This window comes from Ictidomys tridecemlineatus, chromosome 3 (genome assembly GCF_052094955.1).
Source record: "Ictidomys tridecemlineatus isolate mIctTri1 chromosome 3, mIctTri1.hap1, whole genome shotgun sequence".
Classification (NCBI taxonomy): Eukaryota; Metazoa; Chordata; class Mammalia; order Rodentia; family Sciuridae; genus Ictidomys; species Ictidomys tridecemlineatus.
In genome coordinates, this window is record NC_135479.1 from 180,922,007 (window position 1) to 180,942,297 (window position 20,291).

General features: G+C 30.6%; 1 protein-coding gene across 4 annotated transcripts in view; it reads right to left on the bottom strand.

Moving 5' to 3' along the window:
* Positions 1–20,291, bottom strand: part of Cadm2 (cell adhesion molecule 2) — a 1,002,559-nt gene that overhangs the window by 67,415 nt on the left and 914,853 nt on the right. For 3 of the 4 annotated variants that reach the window (XM_040286940.2, XM_005334176.4, XM_078044431.1), the window contains one exon: positions 10,112–10,231. The exons of the other annotated variant lie outside the window; for it this stretch is intronic. In XM_040286940.2, the coding sequence (XP_040142874.1) occupies positions 10,112–10,231 (120 nt within the window). The remainder of the gene's footprint in view (positions 1–10,111; positions 10,232–20,291) is intronic. 4 annotated transcript variants of the gene reach the window in all.

Sequence of the window (20,291 nt, forward strand, 5' to 3'; positions counted from 1 at the left end):
AAGCTATTATCTCAGGACTAAAAATTATTTGTCTATGTGACACTAAAATTCCTTAATGGAAAATTAATAGGACATATCTGAATCAGTTTATATTAACTTACTGCTATCTCATTTTTAGAACCTCCCCCGTCCCACCAGATAGCTAAGATTCTCCAAGGATTTACTCCAAATGAAAAGAAATAATTTGCTTCCACACTAGTAGATGGAGAAATTTTTAAGTGAGAAATCTCTCACTACTCAATGAATCGTATGCGTATGCCTCACAAAAGATTCACATTTTTCCTCTTGGAAGTGGGTTATTAAAATGACAAAAATAGAATTTTCAGATTTATTTGTATCTAATAACAAAAGCAACAAGATATCAAGTTTCATAATCAGCCCTCTGCCATCCAGAATGTTTATCTTTTTCCAACTATAGCCAGCAAAGGGAAATTATATGTTAAAGTAAATTGTAAGGTTGTTATTTACCACCATTACTATTTTCATTGCCAGTTTTCTATTATAGATTTATAATATGTAGGCCTATGAAAGAAATCTAAAACTAAAATAAAATCTGATATTTAACCACCTGTTTGGACATGGAACATAACCCAAAGTCTGAAGGATTGGTCCCCAAAGCAGCCACATCCAGAGTTAAAGCTTTTAGGAAATGATTGGATCATGAGTTATCTATCCTCATCAGTGGATTAATACATTTGATGGATAAATAATTTTAATGGGCCACTGGAAGGTGGTGGAAACTATAGGTAGGGAGGCCTGTTTGTGTTTTTCTGCCATGATGTTCTTCATTTCAGGCCCAGGGCCATGGATTTGGCCAACTGTGGACACTCACCTCTGAAACCATAAACCAAAACAAACTTTTCTTCCTTTACGTTTTTACTGTCATGTATTTTGGTCACAGTGATAAAAGGTTGACTAACATAACACTCTGAAAGAACAATTAGGTAAAATATCCCAATTAGGTAAAATATTCCAAATGTCTCTACTCTTTGTTCCAAGTTGGTCCTCATATCCACCCTTCATGCTTTGTGTTGTCTTTGTTAGTCTGGGTGCTGGCTTGACTACATTGCTTCAGTCAGATTCCTTTACTTCTGATTTTAAGAAAGACTCATTTAATAGAAAGATACTAGAAGCCAGAAGTAGAGGCCAGATATTCAATCTTCCTTCCTTCAGTGTCCTCATCTTGCTGAGATTCTTACACTTACTGTGTCCTTCCTTGATTACTGCCCTTTTCAAGCTATACCTTTCTGGCTCCAATCCTGTCTTTGGTTAAGACAACCTGACTCACTTCCTTTAGCCCCATAGGCCTAATGTGGTAATAGCATATGGCTCTAGCTAGTTTTCTTGTACTTCTCCATCTCTTATTAGTTCCAAAAACTTTTCTTATGCCTCTGGTAAAACTTTTTATTAAACTTTCTTTGGCTACTCCCTTTGAGTCTTTCATCAGTTTTCTCCTAATATCTTGAAAAGTACACTGTGGAAGTGGATGGTGTTTTAATCAATATTCAAATAATATGGTTTTAGGGAAAAAATATTAAGACAATTACACCTTATCTATTCTAACTCGACTACTGCAGGATAGCATTTCTTATTTTTTTTTATTATGAAATCTCTCTAAGACATTCTACTTGGTTCAACTACTTTTTAACAAATATATTTCTCAAAATAATTCCTAAATATAGTTAATAGTTGCTTTCACTTGTACCATTTAAACATTGATTGCTAAACCTAATTTGCTTATTAGTGACTTGAATAAAATATCCATGGAAATATTTTGAGTTTATCTCTTTTTCTATGATGAAAAATGACTAGACTTAAATTACATACTTACATTTATTATACTCAACACTGTGATCATAATTCCATTTACACTAATGTAATTATTTAAACAATATTGGTTAAAGAAGTTTAATTGCTGTTCCCACTCACCTGTTAGCATTTATAGTAATGTTACTAATCCTGTCTTTTTTTTAACAATGCTAAACTTGCATTTATAACTGAAACTGCTACACATTGTTTGTTTCTACAGTTTTTTGTTGTGGTGGTGGTGGTGGTGATGATGGTTTAAACCTGTGGACTTCCTGAGGCAATTTTATTTTTTAGGCATTTTTCTCAATCATTTTATAAGGGCATTTCTTTAAGAATCTGTGTTGTCAGAGATTCAACAGAAGCAGTTGTAATACTGATATTATTATAAATATTATATACATATTTCAGAAGCACTCAGAAAAATCTGTATTCTTGCCCTTATAATCATCTTATACATACTTTGCAGCAAGTAGTTTTTAATTTTCTGGCCACTGATTAATTTAAATGACTATAGAAAGTGAGTAGGAGATTATTTGAATCTAGAGAAATAAGAAACTATTACTGAAGCAAGAGATGTTTTAAAATATTACAATTATCTAAGCACTTATTGCAATCCTTCAAACTCCCCAAAGTTAATAAATTGTATTAGACCCTTTTCAAAAGTCATGCTTTGTGGCATTTGGTCTTATTTATTGTCCTGGCTGAAAGTTCCAGCTAAAGCCAAGGTCACCTTCTATCCCAAAGTTAGTATAATTAGTATCAATTCACTGTTTCACCAAGCTTACATGGGAGGTTATTAACTGTGTTTCATGCAGAGTGTCAAAGAAGCAAGGGCAGTGCTGGCAATCTTTTCAGCTTCAAAGGCACAGCTCATAAATTTAATTCTTTGGTTAGGAAGAAAGGTAGTACCAGTTTAGTTTATTAATGAATTTTAAAATAATTTTATGGATGTTGTAGAAATATTTACAGATGTAGGCCATGCTTTTTAAACCTAAAAGAGGATCAAGACACTAATATGTAGCTCATTTTAGTGTCAATATTTTTATGAGCAATGTGCTTTCTGAAACACAATCATTATGGCATAATTTTAATTTAATATTAATTTTCATATGCATATTCCATAAGTATGAATTCAAGAAGGTGGCCACTCCTTTTATATATGAGAAATTATTTTGCAGGATATGTGTATGTATTATTAGATTCTATTAAATCTAAAGTTATTACTATAAAAAAATCAATGAGAATATGCCTAAATTTATGGAAGTAAAAAAATAAGTAGATTTACTTACTTCAAATAGCAAACTAATAAAACGAAGATTACTGTTTAAATTGATACAAGCCAAAGAAATAAATAAGCTTGAAATGCTTTAAAATGTTTGATGTTTTATTAAACAAATCACAAGAGTACCTTTGGAAAATAAAATAGAGCATATATGTTTTACTTCTCTTAATACATGGTTATCAGAAAAAAATGATTATATGTTTTCCATAGATATTTATTAAATGCTTCAAACAAACTAGGAAATGTTTAAAGACTTAAAAGTTGTACATAGTACAATTTTATATGTATCAGAAGTAAATGTTCCATTTAGTTTTGGATATGATTATATATAACCAGTGATATATATTCTTATTCCAGATAAGATCTACTACAATCAGAAGAATAATTTTAACATTCTATGCTAATATGGAATAACTTAACCTGGCACATTGCAATTATCAAAATATTTGCTCTTTATCTGCTAAAGGACCTGGACCCTCAGACAGCACTTCTACCAACATCCAGCCTGTAGCCATTAACTCCATAAGCACCAACAATATGGTAGTTTAAGCAAGGTTTAAAGTGTCTCCAACTATACAACATTTATACTGCTTGTTCCTTCCAAGTAAGTATATTTAGTACCCTTTTTCCTATTAGGAATTATGTTTCACATATTTAATTTTAAAAACTAGTCAACTTGATGCATTTGTTGTTTCTAAAAAAGACTAATAGATATTTCACTACATTTATAGCCTAACTATAGAAACCTGTCTTTTGTAGATAAGCAGGTTTCTGTACATAGACCATCTGGATACTGAATTATTACTTAATTTTTGTCAAGTGAAAAAAAAAGCCCAACATATTGACACTTAATTTTTAAAAGCTCACAGCACCATGCAAATTGTGTTTTATTGCCACCAATAAAACTAGAAACATTTTTAATAGCTAAACACTCATAATAAAAGCTCATAAACAACTTCTTGATTTGCACACTTTGGGATTTAACTGTGTCAAGATGATATATTCTTGACATTCCAAATGTTTTATTTGAGTGCATTTCTAGAGACTAACTCAGAAATAGAATGATTTTACTCTATTCACTTTTTGTTGCTGCTGAATTTCTTTTTCTTTTACTGAGAAACATTTCTGACAAATGTTTATCTCTATGTGTTCTATTTTTAAAAATATTTAAAACAAAGAAACAGCAGATGTATTTATGAACCAATCATATATATGTGTGTAGGTATGTATGTATGTGTAGGTATGTATGTATGTGTATGTGTGTGTGTGTGTGTGTATATATATATATATATATATATATGAATGTTTGAGGATAGAAGTTCAGGCCAAATCATTATTGCTTTTAAATCTGATTTAATTAAATAAATATATCAGACACTAGTTTTAACTACATATTTGTTATTTTGTATTTATTTTACTTTAGCCTATTTTATTTTAAAGTCAGGGAAATGAAACAATTGAGGTAGAGAATTTGCACACAAATAATACTCTTTCATGATCCACATTTTAGGCAACTGTGGTTCATTAAAAACACCTACATAAAATATGGCTGTAGTTTTACCATTCATTTCAACATCTCTATGCTCAGCTATTTTGACTGTTTTACATATCACTAAGACTAATTTTTTTCTTCAAAAAGACTTTGAGAGGAACAGTAGTTATTTAGTGAGACCTTTAAGAATTTAATATTTTGGTATTATACTTTTATAAATGGTTCTCTAAATTCATCTACATTTAAATAATTAAATTTTATGATTCACATAAATTGAAAATACAATTGAAGCATATGGGTCTATAATTTCTACATTGGAACTATGTTCATTCTAGAAGTATGTTAAAGTTTATTTTTATTTTATTTCACAAAGAATAATTTTAAATGTTTTACTTCATATTACATTTTTAAACATACATAACAATGTTGGTGCTAATATTTGAATATTTATGTCCCCTTAAAATTCACATGTGAATATCCTAACCCTCAAGATAATGAACTTAAGAGGCAGAACTTTGGGAAAATATTAGATCATCAAGATGGAGATCTCATGCTTGGGATTAGTGGCTTATTCAAGAGTCCTCATTGGGCTGCTTTGAACATTCTATCTGCTGTGAACACAAGGTAGAAGTTACAATTTATGAGGAAAAACCTTGCACCAGACACAGGATCTGCCTTGCTTTGAACTTGAGCTGAGTGGCTTCCAGGACTGTGAAAAATAAATATTTATTGCTTAAAAGCCACCCTATTTATGATATTTTTGCTACAGCAGCCCAAATGGACTAAACCACTAATGTGCATTTAAATAGTGAATAAGTATGCATTTTTAATTTATCTTTTAATTTAATAAATATATCTCTGGTTCAAGACAGCTTGATAATTTAAAAGTTTCCTTAAATCAAAAAGAAATCCCCCCCTTTTTTTGCAGCAACTCTGTTATCAACTAAGGTTCTATTGCAATCAGTCTCATTAAAATTTAAAAGTTGGTTAATATTATTGGGCAAATGATAAAAAATGATGAATTATAATTTTATTAATTCAAAATCTGATATAAAACCAAATCTATATTTGAGCCAATAATCAATTTTGATGTTTACATACGTTATATAAACAATTTCATCACTATTTTTAGCATTTTTCCTCCTCTTAACATGTTGAAATATATGAAGCTATAATTTAAGTTATTGGAAAAAACTATCATTCCATTAATTATATGATATACTTTAATGTTAACATCTTTGTTTACTAAAATGAATTGAGCAATCAAACCTGTCATGTAATCTTTTTCAAAACTCCAAGCTCACATGTTACATAATAAACTGGTAAGTTTGGCCTTATTCTATTTCTGTACATGGGTTGTACAATTCTGCTCAATGTTGCCTCCAGAGGTAGGTAGCAAACTACAATCTAATACAGCATATATACTGCTAAATTGAGTACATTTTATAATAAACAGTTGAGTCTCAGCCAATTACAGCAGGGGAGCTTTATCCAACCACTGGTCACCAACTGATTGGCTCACATTCATATAAGCAAATGCCTCCACACTCTTTACCCATTCAAGATAAATGTGGATGACGCTAATGAGGTTCTTTCTATATGTCTGTTCCCTTTCTCTGGCTATTAACATAACCTGCAGATGTGGTGGGTGGGGGATTCTGAAACAACTTCTCTCCTTAATGCTGCCCAGTTCTAATACTTTTCTTGCTCAAATAAATTTCTTAAATTTAATTCATCTCAGATATTTCTCCAATATATCTAATTCTCAAGACAATCCTGGGAATTACATGTGTCTTGTTTTCTTGATGAAGATTCCAAGGCTCAATTTAGGTGATTTTCCAAGATATATCTCTTAAAAAGAAGAACCAAACTTCATACTCAAAGATGTCCCCAGAGTTTACTTATTCTCTGCCTTTGCCATAACTGCTCAAATTGATTGACTTTGCTATGTCTTAACACCCTTCTTTGTAACAGGATATACTGGTAATTGCCTGCTTTTTCCCGTATAGCAGAAACTCTTCTTCCTCCTAAAAAGGATGCATTTTAAACACAGATTGAAGAGGTGTTCAAAGTCTCAATCAAGGTCATGGCTTTGCTGATTTGAGTGCAGTTTATTTAGCTGTCTTTCTTCTTGATTTCTTATATAGCAACAGCTGTGATTCTTTACATTTATTTTAAATTGGATATTTATTATATCTAGGATAAAAAAATTCAGCAATAATAGGAATTCTGAAAGTGTAAATGCAGATATTAACAGTGATTCATGTGATCATTTATTAAATACAAAAGATAAATGTTACAGTTTATGAAATTTAAAGAAATGACATTTAAACATAATGAAATCAAATATATTTAGCATATTTTAAATTATTGAATGAGAAAATAGGATGAAATAACTAACAAGAAATTTTGCAGCCTGAAAATATCCTTTCTCTATAGTTTTCAGTTTTTCCCAGACAACATATTGTATTTCCTTTTGGTAATAATTTAAAGCATAATTCATAAATTTTAAATAAATATATTCTGTTCAAATATAAAAGCTTCTAATTTAAAATATACAAAAAAATGGAGTATCATGTAACTTAAAAAGCATAGAATGTGGGACATTGTGGCATACAACTATAATACCAATGGCTTAAGAGGCTGAGGCAGGAGGATCACAAGTGCAGAGCCAGCCTCAACTACTTAGCAAGGCCCTCAGCAACTTAGTGAGACATTTTCTCAAAATAAAAAACAAAAAGGGCTGGGTATGTGACTCAACTGTAAAGTGCACCTGGGCAGTGCAATCCTCAGTATAAAAAAAAAAGGATTGAGTACAAAATTGTCAACAATGTTTATGTACTGAGTGAACCTTCCATCCTCAAATATGAATCCGAATATTAATGATGGTGACATTGGTGACCTCTCTAACTCCCAGATGTTGGTTAAAGATAGAAGGAAAAAAAATAGATATTAGATTAACATAAAATGTTTGTGCTAGGATCTTCTTCTTCTTCTTCTTCTTCTTCTTATTCTTATTCTCCTCCTCCTCCTCCTCCTCCTCCTCCTCTTCCTCCTCCTCCTCTTCCTCCTTTCTCTCTCTCTCTCCCTCTCTCTCTCTCTCTCTCTCTCTCTCTCTCTATATATATATATATATATATATATATATATATATATATAAATCCTATGAATTGCTTAGCTTACAAATGCTTTATTTTGACATATCTTGAAGTTATTTTAAATTATGATGTTTTTCAAAATTTAAGTTAAAAATGAGGGAATTGTGTATGTGTGCCTGTGTGTGTGTGTGTATGCACACAAGCACGTGTGCGTGCATGTTATTGTTGAAGTTTATTTGTATGCTTTGAGGGTAAGATCAATTCAATTCTTTCAGTACTTTTAATACTATTGCAAAACAAAAAAATATCAGGAAACTTGGAAAAATTATATTTACCCGAAAACGTAAAAAATAGGTTTGAGTTTTAAAAGACTATTTTAAATGGCAAAAATTCTACTTATCATTTGTGTGTTGAACAGAATAGAATGCTAACTTCACTATGAAAAAGAATATTTTTCTCTTCAGTCCATAATAGTGTGCATGTATCCAGTATATATATACATATATATATATATATATACATATATATATATAATATCACAAATACATGAATGTATATGTGTGTACACACACACACACACACACACACAGTTATGCTTCAGTAGATCACAGGATATTCATAAGATTTCTCCACAACAAACACAATAGTATTCACTATAGAGTAAGCCAAACACTGTTTAGATGGAAATGTTTTAACTTAATCACTAGTGGTTTTTTATTACAATAAGTAATTTCCAAAATTTGGGGGTTTGATATATTGCCAAACATATAATAGATAATCAATAACTACTTTTTGAAAAATGAAGGAATAATTGATTATATTATTTCTGTCTAAATATATCACTTTAAGTCAATGTACCTCTCTTTTCTATCAGTATTTTGTTGACATAGTTAGAAATGAATATCAGAGATTTTGTTAATATGCAACAATTAAATTTTATTTAAAATCCTATTTGTAAAAATCTTTGCAGAATATCACACATTAAAGAAAAGCAGTATGTTAGATATCTTTCATTTTATATTAAACAATACAATATTTGTTACCTGTTTTCTTCATTTTTATTAGGTGTTTTCTCTCAATTTGTATATAAGTGACATTAGAAGGATCTTTAAACTCTTCCCACTTGTAGATTTAATGCCAACAAACTCCAAAAACAGTACAAAATAAACAGTAGTATTTAAGACATTCTTTTTGCTAATACCATCAAACTTATTTTGTCACCAATTTTCTATATCATCTAATATAGTTGACATGATTATTAAAAATTGACAATGATCAGGCATTAAAATGTATTTTTCTGGAACAATAGAAAGACTATTAAAATTGTTGTCAAAGGTAAAAACTCAATTGAATATCAAGAATTAATAAAAATCCCAAACAAAACAGTCTAACTGATCAATCTTTACAAATAATGAAAATAATAGTAAACATGTCCTTAGTAAACTTAATTGCATATAATAATGTAAAGTCTTCATTAATTTCAAGTTAAATTGTTAACACATATTAGTATAGCCAGCATGACACAAAACACATATAAGTAGGAAAAAGACAGAAATAAATCTGACAAATTCTCCCTTAGCATTGTTTATGCAGAAAGTAAGTTAAAGTCTGTTTTTCTATAATGCCTTAAAAATTACTTTTATTTCTTTATTCTCTACTAAACACTTAATGACTGCTCAGGAATGTTTTTTAGATTTCTTAACCATAATGCAAAGTATTTCTTTTGCCTTAAAGAATATGTTTATTTCTTTAAAGTTGCTTTCCTTGTTTTTAAAATAAAAATGCTTATTTTTATACTGATACCAGATATTAATCATGGAGTCAAATATGAATTCCTATTATCCTGAAAACCCCAAAATATTCACTTTTAGAACATTCTATTAGTGGAAAAAACAGTTCCACTTAGCACTTCACTTTAGGATGACACATGTTAAATATTTACTCCTAAGTTCTATGAGGTGAATAGTATAAGAAGAACATGGACCACATCCCTTTGAGAACAAATTCAACACTAGATATTTTAATCTAGGGAAAGAGAAGCAGCAAGCTAATAATATAAAACTAGTAATTTCAAAAGCAAAAGCTACCTCTGTATTCTTGAACACATTATTCCTTGACATTTCAAAGCAAGGCAAGAACTGTGTTCCATGTTTACATTTTAAATTTGTTCAACAAATTTGTAGAGCTCATATGTTTTTAATTTATTTTATTCTGGAATATTTTGGTAATAGTCATAAGTGACACTAAAAATAAATATACCCTGTTGTCCCATATTTTATTTTAGTCATCCTAATTGCTGGAGATTTAGGTGACTTAATTACTTCTTAGGCTTACATAAACTAAGATCTCAATTACTCTACCCTTTTAAAAAACCTCTAGATAGCTTCATTTATTGTGTTTTCTAGGCCATAACAAAGAAGCATACTGTACCTCTTATGCTGCTGGTTGTTGCAGATGTGGTTGTGCTGGTTGTTATGGCTACAGTGGTTGTGACTGTTGCAGTGGTAAGGGAGGGGATGATAGTAGTGGGAAGCAAAGTGTTGGGAACATCTGGTGAGTGGAAAAAAACAAAATATAAAACAAAATCATATCATGCAAACAAAAGAGAAACACAAATGATTCAAATTATAAATACATGTATCTTATTTAGACTTAAATTTAACAAGCTTAAACAGAATATCAGGTACACAATGACCGTACCACAGTTTCTGTCATTTTTTCTTTCACTTCTTTTTCATGCTCCAACACAAAGAAAAATCTTGGAGCTAAGTCTGAGAATAAACAGATTGTTTGCAATATTTAGAGTGAAATTTAAAATGACGAGAATTCATTTATTCACCGAGTCATTTGAGCAATTTGTCATGCAATAGCAAAATACATATAGGTAAAACAAAAAAAAAAAAAACAACATGCTTTGTCAGGGAAGTAAACAAAGAAACGACACGTACAGAAATAAACACAAATACCACCATATAAGATTAAAGAAATGTTAACGATGAATATGTATATGCATGTTAAATACTTTTGGATTTTTTTCTTTTAGGAAAACTTAATGATAGGAAATAGGATGAGTGCAATCTTTAGAAACAAACAAACAAACAAAAGAAGCCAATTGCTGTTATTATTGTTATTTTGCTTCTCCTGTTCTCACAAATGATGTTAATGTACAGCTTAGAATCTTGCAATTCTTACCCTGTTTAGCTGGCCACGCCTTCTAACAATTTTGCAGTACCTAGGAGTCTTTAACAAGTATGGAGCCAACTAGTATGGAACCCAATATTCTGAAAGGTTTATGATTTTAAGATGGCATACCTAAGGGAAATTACTGAACATAGACTTGAACTATAACATTCAATTCCCAATCAATTATTAGTCAACTTGCCGAAAATTAAAATATTGATTCAAATACTGAGAAAACAAAGTAAACAGAAAGAAAAGCTTAGTGTTCAATGCTTGAATCTTCCATTCTTTCAATCAAACCTGCTGAAAATATGAAGAGGAGCAAAGAGAACATTGAAACGACACAGCCAGTGTTCGACTTTGAGAACCTCAGTATGATCCTCAGAGCCAAATCTTGTCTCAAGTGGATAGGCATATAATTTACACAGTGAGAAATTAGAAACAGTTCCCAAATTACCTGTAATTACTGTGCTGGGGTTTGATTTCACATATTTGTCACATAGTCCCTATATATTCAGAGTGTTTGACAGATTATTTTGCTATTAAAAGGTTTCCTGTCATTCTCTCAGCAAATGTCTTTTGAGTTACACCAAATATTTTCTAGTTCTTTACTTTTGATAAATAGCCCTACTCAATCTGCAAATTCTACCTGCTGAATGCTCTACACTGGAGACACCAAAAAACAGCATGAGATCACTCTCTTATCTTGAGTATTGATGTTTACACCTGTTTTTCAACAGGGAAAATGCTTCCTGGCCAGTCAAATTAAGAAAACAACCTCTGAAAACTCAGTGGTGCTTACATTAATCACTAGGGAAAATGGGTATTGCCTGGAGTGTGATTTAACATGATCATAAAGTAGAACTGACTTAACAACATTATAAATGAAAACGAATAAATATTATGTATGTGGGAATATAAACTTCTGTTTGCTAAGTTTTATAATGTGTTCTTAATTCATGGTAAGCTTTCTTAAGAAGTTCTAGCAGATTGGAGATAAATGAAAACAGTCTAAATTTTTTAAACATTCTATAATTTTAACTTTTATATCTAAAATAGAAAATCATACATTTTTGTTAGCAAATCATTTGCTTATTAGGAAATCTGAAGATATGTACTCACTAAATGCAAAGTTCAATATCTCCCAGGGTAATCAAATATAAGAACAGACAATAATATTAGTCATTTCAAACTATGTATAAAGAGCCAGACATATCAAAGATGATATATTATTAAGTTATTTACTATCAGACAATGGGCTAGAATAATATATCATCATATCTTATTCTAGTAAAAAAATAGACTTAGAAAATCAACTCTATTAAAAGTAGCATTATGAATTCCTTCTTTCTTAGTAGGGTTTTGTTCATTTGTCATTTTAGCATAGCCAAAACAAAACATTATTTGAATTTTTTCTTTACTCCGTATCAAGGATAGAAATTCTAAATTATTTGAGCATCTCAATATTTTCAAGTCTTATGAGGATTCTTCTATAATAACCTGAATAATCTCCTGATTTCCTAGAAATGTCAAAATGCATTAAGCATAGACTTTTTTCCCTGGGCTAATATTCAAAGACCTAAAAAAACGATGGATAGCTGTAATAATTGTTAATCTACTTTAAAAGAACTTCCCAGAATCATTACAAATGTCCATGAACATAACCTTACAAATCATTACTGGCACACAGTCTGGCTCCAGCTTATCTTCTCCAGATTGTCTTCTACCCTACCCTTGACTTCAAGTGTGACTAAAACTGCTGAAAGCACGTTGGCCAACATGACAACTGGCCCAAGAAAATGATCCATGAGAAAGAAGGCTCTCCGCGACACTGTCAAATGCCACTAGCTTTACTGTTTCCTATATGTTTTGCAATATTTGAAACATTTTTATTTTCCCAGCAATTATGAGGAATTCCCTCTGTTCTTTCTTTTCTGGTCATATATTCATGTCCATCCAATTACTTCAGCTGTATTATTACAAAGTAAAAGCAGAAGTAACCTAAATATTTAGTTCCAGAAGGTTAATAAGAATTAAATCAAACAATATAAGATTAGTTGGAATTATAGAAAGATCAAAGAAATTGTATACTTCTGCTTTTCACTTACACTATTTGCTCTGATTTGGGTCTAGTGTTTTCCCACTTGACAATTACCCCTTTGAAAGGAAGAACTCTGCCTCATTTATTGTTGAAGTGCCAGCACAAGTTGGAAGGCCAATAAATATTTACTAAATAAATTTGTTATACCATTATAAGCTAGGCCTTTTTTAGAGAATCTAAAAAGTCCATTGATTTGACAGAGTTTACTACTTATCCTAAAGGGTTTCTTTCCTTCTCTCAAAAACCAAAACCAAAACCAAAAATCTCTATATCTTTTAACATAAATAGACATCATTTTCTGTAGGGTAAATTTCAAGATCACAAACTACTACTTCCTTCAAAAAAATATAATTTTTGGCTTAATAAAAGCACCAAACATTTCATCACATTTTCTGCTACTCTGAAAACATCGAGAGCCTAATTTAAAGCTTATGGTTGAGTTCTACCTGTCTCCATATGAACTCATTGCATGGTCACTGATTCTGAGACTTAGTGGGAAAGGTTGAAGGGTCAAGAGAACTTTAGAAACTTCCCACGCTTTGTTCAACTATTACAACATTGGTTTCCTGGTATATCAGTTTGTATATAAGCACATACCTATTTAAGTTACAGAAAAATATTTTATTTAGTGTTAGGTGTGAGTATAATTGAGAGGTTGATTGCTCCACTTCTATATCAAGACCTTTTATTTTCAGCAGCCTGATTGTAACTGTAAGCAGAAATTAGCAAAAGACTATCTAAGCTAGCTTCCTAAACCCCAACTCGCAGGGTTTTTTCTGGTCTTCACTCCTATAAACCGTGGCAACATTTAGCACAGGTTAATAAATGTTTCAAATGTCATGGTTTAGATCATTAACTTTGGCCTTTAACTTAGATATTGTTTAGGAAAATGTGGTATAATTTCATAAAGAAATAGGGAATATAAAACACATACTACTAGCCATTTACCTCAGTTTTAAACTATCTAGAATTCTACACCATTTAAAAACCATTATACTCTTAATATGAGAAATATTCTATCAAATATAGGACAAGATAGAAAATGAAGGTCAGTTATCAGTACTTTTTTCCTTTAAGACACCTCTTTTTTCCCCCTTTTTTGAAAAAATATAAATATAGTGAATCAGATACAGGAAAACTATACACATGTACACACACAATAAAATACTAACTATTGGTTCAACATTAATTAACCAATTCTGTCTATAAAATAACATAATCAATCTTCCAGTAGTATGAATAATTTTCTGAATATGATATGTCAATGTAAGAAAATTTAACATACATGGATATATATATATATTATATATGTATATTTCTTACATGTTAATATTCTTTATAATTAAAGGATATATTTAGTGGACACTAAGATGAGTATAAATAAAATGTAGTCAAATTATGTATCACATGATTACAAACTATGTAACATAACTTATAAATAATAAAATTTTGAAATGATAATTTATACAAAACTCAAACAATCTGCATGATATTTATTTCTAATTTCCACAATGTAAAAGAGAAATTCAAAAATTTTTCCCCATGGAAAAATGTACTAATTTAATAAATAAATATTGCATTTTCTGAAATAAAAAACAACAAAAAGTGATTACAAATAATAAGTTCAGCCCTTGGAAAATCCAAAAGAAAATGACTATTGTCTATTCTCTTAGATAGTAAAACATAAAAAATGAAGAATAGACAATTAATGAAACATTTAGTGGATAGAAATTGTATATGGGAAAGTGAACTAAATATAAACAAGATTTTGTCTAGAGCTGATCAGACAAATTAATAATTATACATAAATTATTAGATACAATTTAAATACAAATACAAAATAATTCAATGAAGTTCTTCAAAATCAGAACTGAAAACAATGTTAATAATAAATTTGTTTGTACTTAATCTAGCAATAATTTTTAAGCTGCTAAAAATATTGACCACAATATATAGTAATATGGAAGAACAATTTCTCTGAAATCATGATTATGTGCTTTAACTTTCAATAGACTAAATCTTACTATAATCTAAATATCACTATATGGAAAAATGGATAGAACTTTCTAAAATTACTTGATAATTTTAGATAGGATATTAAACAAATTCATAGACATCTATGATTTATTAAAAACAAATATATAATGTATAAATAATACACATTTATTGTGTTAAAATATAGCTCAGTGGTAAAGCATTTGCCTTGCATGTGTGAAGCACTGGCTTCAATCCTTAGCACAACATGAATATAAATAAAGACATTGTGTGTCCATCTACAACTAAAAATATATATATTTGCCTGATGTATACATTTAAATTTCAGATAACTTTGTACCTTTACAAATACCCATATATATATATATATATATATATATATATATATATATATAGAGAGAGAGAGAGAGAGAGAGAGAGAGAGAGAGTAAATGGGGAGTTTTCCTTTAAAGAAAAAAATGGGAGCATTTTTTATTGACAGGAAACTGAGAAATGTAAATATTCCAAGAGATAAAAAATATCTGTTTATTATATGCCTACACAAAATTCAGGAGTTACAATAAATTTTACTTTTTGTTTCCTTTGTAATGTGTGTAAAGGATTCTTCAAATGTAAAAGGAAAATTCTAGAGTATTTTAATAATGTCCGACAGAATCTAAATCTAGTAAATTGAAGAATTTCATATTAATGCAGTTAAATTCTAAGTAGGCTACAAAAGTGATGTGATGTTAATAATTCAGGTTACTTATAGAAGAACATAGTCACATGCAGAGGTACAATTTCAGCCCAAACAATAAAGAGGCAGAACAAGGAAACTAAAATTTTCTGTCCAAATACCATGACTAAACTTTGCTATGGTAAATTAATCAGCCCATCATCTCTTCTTCATAGCCCACATAACTGATGCTAACAACTTCAAACTGCATCTACTATTATTTTGAGGTAGCCAATAGGAACTAGAGTTTCTCAGAGCATTCAGGGCCCAAGTTCTAGATGTAGCTCCTTCAATCCCCTTGTGATATCATGTTCTCTCATGTTACTATTCATTACCTCTTTCATGTCTGCTTGCAAGGCTTGTTATAAATATGATCTCATCTGTAAAGCAGTCTCTGGTTCCACAATGATTTAGTATCTTCTTTCTCTGAACTTGCAAGTACTTTGCAGCCACCTGTATATATACTTCTTTTATATTATATCACCTCTGTGCTTATGTATCTATAACACCCTATAAACCATAGGCTCAATCTTAAAGATTAATATGACTTCATCTTTTAAAATATCAATTTGTCTTAGGACAAGTATAGTCTGACCCAACCCTTCATTAGAGTAGCTGCCCTTCCTGGATGTACCTAGGAAGTTGAAGTCTGATTCCTGGTTCCTGGTTCCTCTGTGAAGACTTGGTTTGACCATATAAATCTCACCCAATTTTCCTTCACTGTTTGTGTTGCTACAGTAACATTTTAACATTTGTTCTAATTTACATAATCAGTTTCATGAACTCTGCTTTTTAAATTCTCAATAGTAATGAAGTACACAGTACACACATTATACATCAAAACTCTGCATAAAATCAAATGGAAACAGTCTATTGTATTAATTTGACACCAACATACATTGTATTTTTTTTCCCAAAGAACTAACAAGATGATAAGAACAGAGAAAAATGTATTCCATAATATAATTCTGTGCTTTCTCAGAGCCCCTCTCTGAATTCAGCTGGTGTTTTGTAAATGTGACTACTGATAACAATGCCAGTAGATAGGTAGCCTATCAGTTTTTATAACATGAGTCAGTAACCAAACTTTATACATGGTTAATCCCTATAAAAAGTTTCCTGCTTCCTCTATCATGTGTAAGGTGATTTTTAGCAATTCCATAAAAGAGTCTTAAAGTCTAAAAGATTATTAATAAAAATTAAAATGCAGCATCATGAAGAATCTTATATTCTGAAAGCGGATTTTCCATGTTCTTAAAACTGTTAGAGCTCTGAATCATATCATCCAATTAAAATAATAGAAAAGTGTCCCTTTCTTCACTCGCTAATGAAAGAATTCAAAACATTGTAACCACATTTTGTTATTGGAGCTTATTAGAGCACAACAGATCCTGTATAACCTTGTCAGAATAAAATCGGTTTCAACAAGCACTGTGTACAATAAACTGCAGAGTGGTACAGCACCTTTTTCCCAATAACGAGCTTTTCAGGTTAAAGGTGTGTTCTGTTCTCTACAAATGCAGTGTACAATAATTTCTAACTTGTCAACCTGTTTTGTTTTGTGGCAGTTTCTCTTTTTAAAAATGGCATTCAGAATGGATTTTCGAAGCAAAATTAAGTCTAAGGAGCCCCAGAAGCCCAAGCTTCTTGTTTCCCTCCAAAGACTGGTGTTCAAATAGGGAGGAAAAACTGTTACCATTTAGTCTGGAATCTATATGTCTACCTCTATCCTGCTGCATGTTACTAACCTGCCCCCACCCCAGGGGGTCCCAGGGTAATCAATACAAACCAGGAGTTATTGGTGGAGATGCATAAGGGTTAGAACATCTTGGATAACAAGTCCTAAGGTAAGATGCAACATTTTGGTAGAAGGCACCTCACCTTAAAAATAATAGGGCATCCTTAACCTTTTTACTGTGAATTCCATTGCCATTGCAAGCAATGGTAAGAGGAATGTTTACTGGATTTGCTTTTGCCAAAGCAAAGAAGAAGGACACCTACTTGCTACCGTTATGCTTAGCTACATGTAGCAGCCTATTTGGATTCAAGCATCAAAATGAATAACACCACCAAGACTCTTTTTAAATGACAGCCTCTGGTTTGATGAGGCTTCAATTCACCATTGCATGTATCCTCCTCAAGAACCATATAGTAATGTCATCTGCTTCAAAAAAAGAAACCCTTTTCAAAATAAGATCTAAAAAAAAAAAAATCCCCTTTTAATCATTCTGTTAGCTTCCACTGGCTTCTGACACTAAATGGAATCTTTAGTAATAATAATAATAAAAACTGCCTTCAAAAATGAAAAGTGCTAAAATTTTCAACTGTAGGTGGCAACCAACAGTTCTATGAAATTACAAGAAATGTTTATAAATAAAATCAATATGTTATTTTTTTAAATGCATGCATTTTTCTTTCAAAATACTTGTATTGCATTTCAAACTGGTAAAGTTAAAGTGAAATTTATGGTAGGGAAAAATACCTTTGATATGAATGATCCTCTATCAATTATTTGCATCTATTTCAATATGTGAGCGCTTTCCTAAAAGCACTTAACCTAAGAGTAGATAAGATTATTTTATGGGAGAATATCACTTCTATTCGTTTTTTAAAATACTTAAATCAAATAGCAATATACAAAGCAAAAATTTTATGTAGTAGAAAAATACTGAGAAATCCAGATATTTAGATGTATGTTCTGTGATGAACTAGCTGAAAAGCATTTTGTATATCGTTTAATCTCCATACATTTATGCTTCCTGATCTAAAATCGAGGAGTTTGTACCTAGTCAATTATGTAAATCTTTGTGAGCCAAGTTCATACCACTGGTAGATTATAGTTGATCTTCCAAAAAGCAAAACACCTTCACTCCAGAAATTATAAGTGCAATATTATTTTTCACATAACTTCAAGAGATAGAGTCCCTAAAGATGTTGTTCTACATTCACAATGGAAAAAATAGACTCATATGATGTCTTATATTATAAATAATATAATTTTCTCAAATTCAAGATAATCTGTGTGTACTTGAAAAAAATAATGGTAACCTGAATGTGTTAAAAATGTTTATATTGCTATGTTTTCAGATACAATCTCACTCTTCCTGTCAAGTCACCACCATTTAAATATAGCATGCTTATAAGTAGATCCTCTCTTAAGCTTTCTTGCTTGACCTTATTTTTTCCAGTGTTCATTTTTCATTCCACAAAAATACTTGCTTGAGTCATACTAGGTTATATATTCATGTCACTGTATAGATTTACACCATGCAACTTACTAGAAATACTTCCATGTTTATCTCAAATATACTTATTTAATACATAAATTTAATAAAAAAGTAACAGCGGCTTCTGGTACCCTGAATCAAAACTAAACTGGACTACCTTTCTGAAGAACTATCCAAGAAATAAAAATGCCACAATAAAAGATATTTTACTATGGCAAATTTTCACTTCCTTATAATGGCCATATTTTAAATAAAAATAATCCAGAATGTTTATCACTTTTTATCACTACTTCCTATGTGAGAATTCATTTACCTTTAATGATTATGCTAAATTAATAATATCTGGGTTCTCATCAAAGTGTAAAAATTGTCATTGAATTAAAATGAGAAATTAATACCCAGAAACTTTTGGTGAATCCTAATTTTCACATACATGTTTGTTGATGACTGCCAAATGGAAAAGAAAATAAAATGCCCAAATATGATATTTAATATTATAATCCTCAAACTTAGTCAAAATAAAAAAGAGAACGTGAGAGTGTTTCAAAGATTATTATTAGAAATTTGCCACCCTATAATTTAAGAAAACTATGAATGGTAATTTGCAGGTACTTATGGTGTTTGACTATTTATCAATAGGCCCACTTAGACATCTCCTTAGAAGACAGTTATCTCCTAATGTTATGCAGAATTGTGAGTTAGCACCTATTGAGCTCCACTTTTTACCATATCTTTCCTAGTATCTCATACTCTCCGGAGGACTCTGTTCTTCTTAAGTTTAAAAACAGTTATTTCAGAAGTGAATTCCTACTCAGGGGGAGTAGAGAGAAATTCCTAGATTCCAAAGCAAGTACATAATATGTTGTTACAATATTTGTGAATTCTAGTTTAAGAAGCTACAAAGCAAGTTTTACATAAATTCCATATCTTCTATTTAGATATGCCATCCTTTCTGAAAACTAATGCTAAAAATTTTTCCCCCATGGGCTATTTGCATATTACTTAAATTCTCTGGCAAATGAGCCAATTCACATACATACATTTAAGTTGAAGAACTCTGTACAATTTTGTAAATTTCCACCTTAGCCTAATTTCTCCATAAACAACAGAGAAGGCCAGAGTGCCATGGTTTCTATCCTTGCATTTACTTTATTATACACTACAATGGAGAGAAGGAGAGAAAAGATTAATATCAATAGAGCCAGAACATATTTTGTTAATGGTGAAATGAGGATTTGTTTTTCCTTTCAACAGTGGTCTACTTAGATGTACAGAAACATTTACTTCAGAGTGGTAAGACTGAATGGAAATTTTACTCTGAAAGCTCTGAGACCTTAATTTATCTACTTTTCACTCATCTTAAAACAAAGAGATGGATTTCGGTATCAGCTC